At 41.6% G+C, this 5,460-nt stretch overlaps 1 protein-coding gene across 1 annotated transcript; it reads left to right on the top strand.

Moving 5' to 3' along the window:
* Positions 1–4,022: 4,022 nt before the first annotated feature.
* On the top strand, positions 4,023–4,895 carry LOC111861848 (SUN domain-containing protein 3). Its single transcript, XM_023846762.1, has one exon. The coding sequence runs from the start codon at positions 4,023–4,025 to the stop codon at positions 4,893–4,895; it is 873 nt and encodes a 290-aa protein (XP_023702530.1).
* The last annotated feature ends 565 nt before the right edge of the window (positions 4,896–5,460 follow it).

Below are 5,460 nucleotides of genomic sequence, written 5' to 3'. Positions count from 1 at the left end.
CCCCCCCCCCTGGAGGGTGCACCGTCACGCAGCAATTAAAATATGTGGGGGCATGGCAGTTCTTTGTGCCTATGTACTAAATGACCCATGAAAACTAATTTATTTACGTAGTCAAAGGAAACAATATTCAAAATAAAAAAAAATGGCGTAGAAAATGTGCCGTGGGAATAGAATTGCTTTGCATAACAGCTATTGTTGGAATATTTCCAATGAAATTATTGTTATTAATTGCGCATTTCGATACATCACTAATTTTATTTATAAATCCGGGAGACATAAATAGAAATAATCATTAAGAATTAGGTTGTCACATGTGACAACAATCCCATAGGTCAGCTGCCTTCATTACACAGATTCTCTGTCATCGAATCACTCAACGCTCTGTCTCAGTTACTGACAGCGTCGTTAAATAAGTCAGAAACAGATAAATGCTGTGGAATGTAGACCCGTTGCTAAGCGATGACTCTGTAAACTGCGGCCGTTAGTAGGTAACATACAAACACGCAACAATATAAAAATTGTGTTTTCTCTGTGGCCTGCGCCGCGACAGTTGTTATGCAACGGCGTCCTAAACACGACTCTACAACAACAGAGGGGCCCTGTTATTTCTGTGGTCCTTACCGAGGAATTATCTTGAAGAAAACTGACTCTGCAAGTCAGTTGGAAGTCAACCTGTGAACAGAGAAAAAGGAGGTTGGTGCGAAATGGCCGCTAGCATTGGACCCAGTTCAGTTGATGTGAATTCTGTATGGGACTTGAGCACGGAAACAGAGGAATAGCCATTGCTAACATCCATTACCAAGCAACGGCTAGTGAAGACTGTAACGGGCTGAGAAGACATAGTGTATCATATAGTGAATGATCTGTGAAGTGTACTGACGAGTTGCATAAGTGTACAATAAATCCGGCCATTAATCCGAAACCCGTCTATAGTCACACCCCTAAATCATGACAAAATATACCATTCGCGACAGTCTCTTGAAGCCATCTCATATACAAAGCTATGAGTATTAGTACTTAAACTTCACTGAGTATATGAATACAAATAAACTTCATACATATGTTACTCAGGTGCTTCAGACGATTTCACAGTTGCATGCAAAAATTGAGAAAAATGCATCAAACAATGACATGCCGATATTACGTCAGTACCAGCAACTGACAGCGATTCAGTCGTAGCTTCACATGAACTGCAAACTAACTTAACTGTAATCCACAAACAAAAACAAAACAAACTCCGTGGTTTCAGTTCGCAAGCGAACTATACCGACCCAGAGACTGCCGCTTGTTGGCGAAGTTAGTGCCGAATTTAGCGGATAGAGGGTGCTGCGGGGTCAGCGCAACGGATCCCCACGGCCGTTAATTTCGATTTTATAGACGGGAGCCACTATTTCCTTGAAATAGCTCCTTAATTATCCTCACGAGTCTGAGTGGACGCCGTTCCAGACCCACTACTTCTCAGAAAATCTGACAGCGCTGGAAATCGAACCGGGACCTCTGGATCTGTAGGCAGGAACTCTGACCAGTAGACCACAGACGCGGTCAACTGGTTACAAAGTGGTTGTGGAACCTTGGTTCCCAGGTTTAACGACGAAAACTGTATTAAATTAGGAACTTTATTGGAATAAATGTACTTTGTACATTGAAACTGAAACTTTATTAAAACATTACTATATGTACACTACATTACTTACTGAAATTACCCAAAGCGTTTAGTCTGTAGTTACGTCAGAGATTGGTTGTGCTCAAGATAGGTCTATATCATGGATAAAGTACAATCCATAGGGTTGTGAGATGTTGATGTTCCCACATTTTCCAGGCAATCTGCTCATAGATGGCGGCAGGTTATTAGCCCTACGCGCCGGCCGCCCTTTACCCCCAAGAATATCCCTGGTACTCATTTCTGTTAGAGGCTGAGTCGATCCAGGGCCATAGTGCGGCTGGAAGGATTAGGTTAATTGAAGAACATCCAATGACCTCATCGGGGCTTGAACTCGCTACCTTCCGACTTGTAGCATAGTGCCTCAACCAACTATGCTACAGCGTCCCCCAGTAACGTTTCCATAGTTACATAAATTTACTTTCTGCTGTAATACTAGTAACGTTTTATAGTTAAATGAATTTACGTTCTGCTACAACAATTCACTAAGCAGATTCTCTTACCATGACAAATTCTGTGAAATGTTACCCTGAAATTTCAAGGCTTCAACCATTTGTACCTTCGTATAATAATGTTTTCAACGTTAAAATGGAGAATAGAAGCCGGTGAATCCAGATTTGTCTATGTAATATTTACCACACGTACAGAAACGTGCCCTCCGGTCCATATAAATAACGTACAACTCCCTCAAAAAGAAATCAAGTTTCTTGGGCTGCATCTTGACAGGAGACTCACCTGGCGTAAGTACATTAACTTAATATGGAAACAACTGGATATCACACTCAACAAAACGTACTTGTTACTTGGACATAAATCCAAACTCTCCATGAACAACAAACTCATAATACACAAAACAATAATCAAGCCAATCTGGACTTACGGAATCCCTCCTTGGAGCACGGCTTACAATTCTAACATTGAAATACTGGAACCTTTCTAATAGAAAGCCTTACGCATAATAATTAATGCCCCATGAATCGTACTGGATGTGGTTTTGGCAAGGGGTCTTCAGACGCCAACAGTTAAAGAGGAAATCAGTCGTTTCAGCTCACAATATGGCGCTCTTCTAAATGCACACCCAAGCAATTTAGCTGGGAAGCTTATGACTCAACCCGACGACAGCAGGTGACTATGAAGACACTTGCCACACGATCTGCCCACCAGCTTTTGAGTGTTTATTATAATCATAGATTTTAGTCTAAAAGATAAAACAGTTCCGGCCAGTGTGACTGGTTAAGATTTTTCTTATCTCAGTTCTTCATGCCCTTATATGTTTCGGTCCTTAGAGGCCATCATCAGAGGGACATCAATACAGTTTGAAAACTACAATGGCTGTTCTGAGCGTTAAAATATACATATATATACATACAATGCTGACAATTCACAAATGGATACAAAATCCAAAGTTTTCACAACTACAGCCGCTATATATGTAGTTTGACGTGGTTCCTGCTGACCGTATAAAGCTTGTTGCGGAGTGTGCTGTTCACATGCTGGTGCCTCTATCTTGTTGCGGAGTGTGCTGTTCACATGCTGGTGCCTCTATCTTGTTGCGGAGTGTGCTGTTCACGTGCTGGTGCCTCTCTCATTCGGTCGTGACTCATGTTTATTTTTCCGAGCCGTTTGTCCGCTGGTCACTCTCCTTATGCCTTTCGTGTGTTAGTCTTCTGTACGGAAGTATGTGCATATAAACTGTGCACAGAAATAGTTCCTTATTGCTCACTATTAGTTTTGCGGATTTTCTAAACTTGCGACAAGCTCGTTTCTGTATTTTCAATACAAAACCTATATCATAGTAACACAACAGCTAGCCAATTGCTTTGGTTGCTGCGTATTAACTAGACGTTACCTGGTAACGAATTTTAACAGTGAAAGTTCACCAGCTTCTGCGTTCACATTTTTGTTATCAATAATACAATCAAGTAACTTCAAATGTTTAAGTACTAACTACGTAGATATAAAAACATAGACGTTCATAATCACAAAGGACCAATAATCTATGCCCATGCGTACACACCATATATATATATATATATATACTGTTGTGTATATACACGTTGCTAGGCAAAGACAACAAACCAAACAACGAGACAATAGCCATTGCCAGGCAGCAGTCAACTCGACAATGGAGTAGCGATCACATGGAAACCCCAACAGACACGCTCCGTTACCAGGAGACGACTAGTGAAAATATCAAACTTGCAAGACTTGGAGAAGTGTGTTCTAGTTATTTGTAGATGGTGCAAGAGCAGTAAAGTGCTGTGAATATTTGTAAGCTTTCAGTGTATACTGTGAGTCTAGTCATTAACACTTGACAATATAAATTGCTTATTTTGCAAACAAGAGAACATAAATTCGTATTATGGCGGACAATAAAGAAAAAATAAGTGGTATTAGCAGTGTTCGCAGAATCATCTATCTGCTTGTATTGTTTAGCATGGTGGCAGGACCGGTAGGTGTAATGCTTGTGTCTCTCTGTAGGTATAGTACAAGAGACTTAGGAATAGAAGTTGATGCACTTAGGCAAGAAGTAGATGTTCTCAAAAGACTCTCTAAGGGAATACGTATCTTAAAGGAAGAACTTAAGGAGAATCTCCCACGTCTATTAGAAGGCATGGATACAGGAGTCTGCAGCTCAAGTGAAATACTCAGCAACTTGAATGATGCTTCAAGGAAGATTTTGAAAGACCCAACAGAGTTTTATGATACTACTAAGACAGGCCAAATAGACTTTGCCTTGAAAAGTTTAGGTGGTTCTATAGCATCTACACGCGATACCAAGGACTATAATCCATCACAGCTTGAAACTTTGTATCATCCAGCAGAGCAAATCCTTCAGCCTTGTGTCATGCCTGGTGAGTGCTGGGCATTCGAAGGATCAGGTGCTGTTGTGATTCGACTAATTGGTAAGGTCAGCATTAGGGCAGTGTCTATGGAGCATGTTTCACGTGACACGTTGGCCGCAGGCTTAAGAAAAAGCGCACCAAAAGATTTCTCTGTATGGGGATTGGATAGTCTTCATGAAGAAGGACACTTCCTTGGAAACTTCACCTATGATATTGATGGCAGCCCTCTACAGTACTTTCCAGTTCAGGAAGCATTGGCAAAATCATTTCCTTTAATTGAGCTCAAGATTCACACAAATCACGGAAACCCGGTGTACACATGCCTTTATCGCTTCAGAGTACACGGAACTATGGATCATTACGGACGTCATCAAACTGAAGGACAGTAACAACTGCGTTATGCATAAAAGCTACAAGCCTGTCGTAAAATAGTGGCAAATGTAATGTCTGTAGTACAACAGAATTTCTGGAACACTGAAATACTCATATATTGTGACATAGCAACCGAAAAAGTGGAAAAGTGCAGCCAGAAGAGATTGTCGTTGCTAGGTAATGGTAGATAGACACTTCTCCACGGCAATGAACACATGACGCTCGCTAAAGAATTGCTTGATACATAATTTGGAGAGGAGAAGAGTGCCGTTGAAGAAACGAAACTAGCAGAAAGACCCTTTCCTTACATTAAAATAGAAGCCTCGTCAGTAGCGGCCACAGAACTAGGAACTGGAGACGAATACATCAGTACAAGGTCGGAGCCATTGATGTAGCAGGGCCCTTCCCATGGAGCGAAACTTGTACTATTTAACCAAGGGGCCAGAAGCCTACGTCATTCCGAATCAAGAGGCTTCGACAGTGGCGGAAGCCCTTGTTGCCGACTTGTGCCGCTTCGAAGTACCGCGGGAGCTGCATAGTGACCAGGACCGTAATTCATCTGATACGGGAAGTTTCGTAACG

Source organism: Cryptotermes secundus, unplaced genomic scaffold, assembly GCF_002891405.2.
Source record: "Cryptotermes secundus unplaced genomic scaffold, Csec_1.0 scaffold933, whole genome shotgun sequence".
NCBI classification, from domain to species: domain Eukaryota; kingdom Metazoa; phylum Arthropoda; class Insecta; order Blattodea; family Kalotermitidae; genus Cryptotermes; species Cryptotermes secundus.
This window is presented reverse-complemented; position numbering and strand designations above follow the sequence as displayed.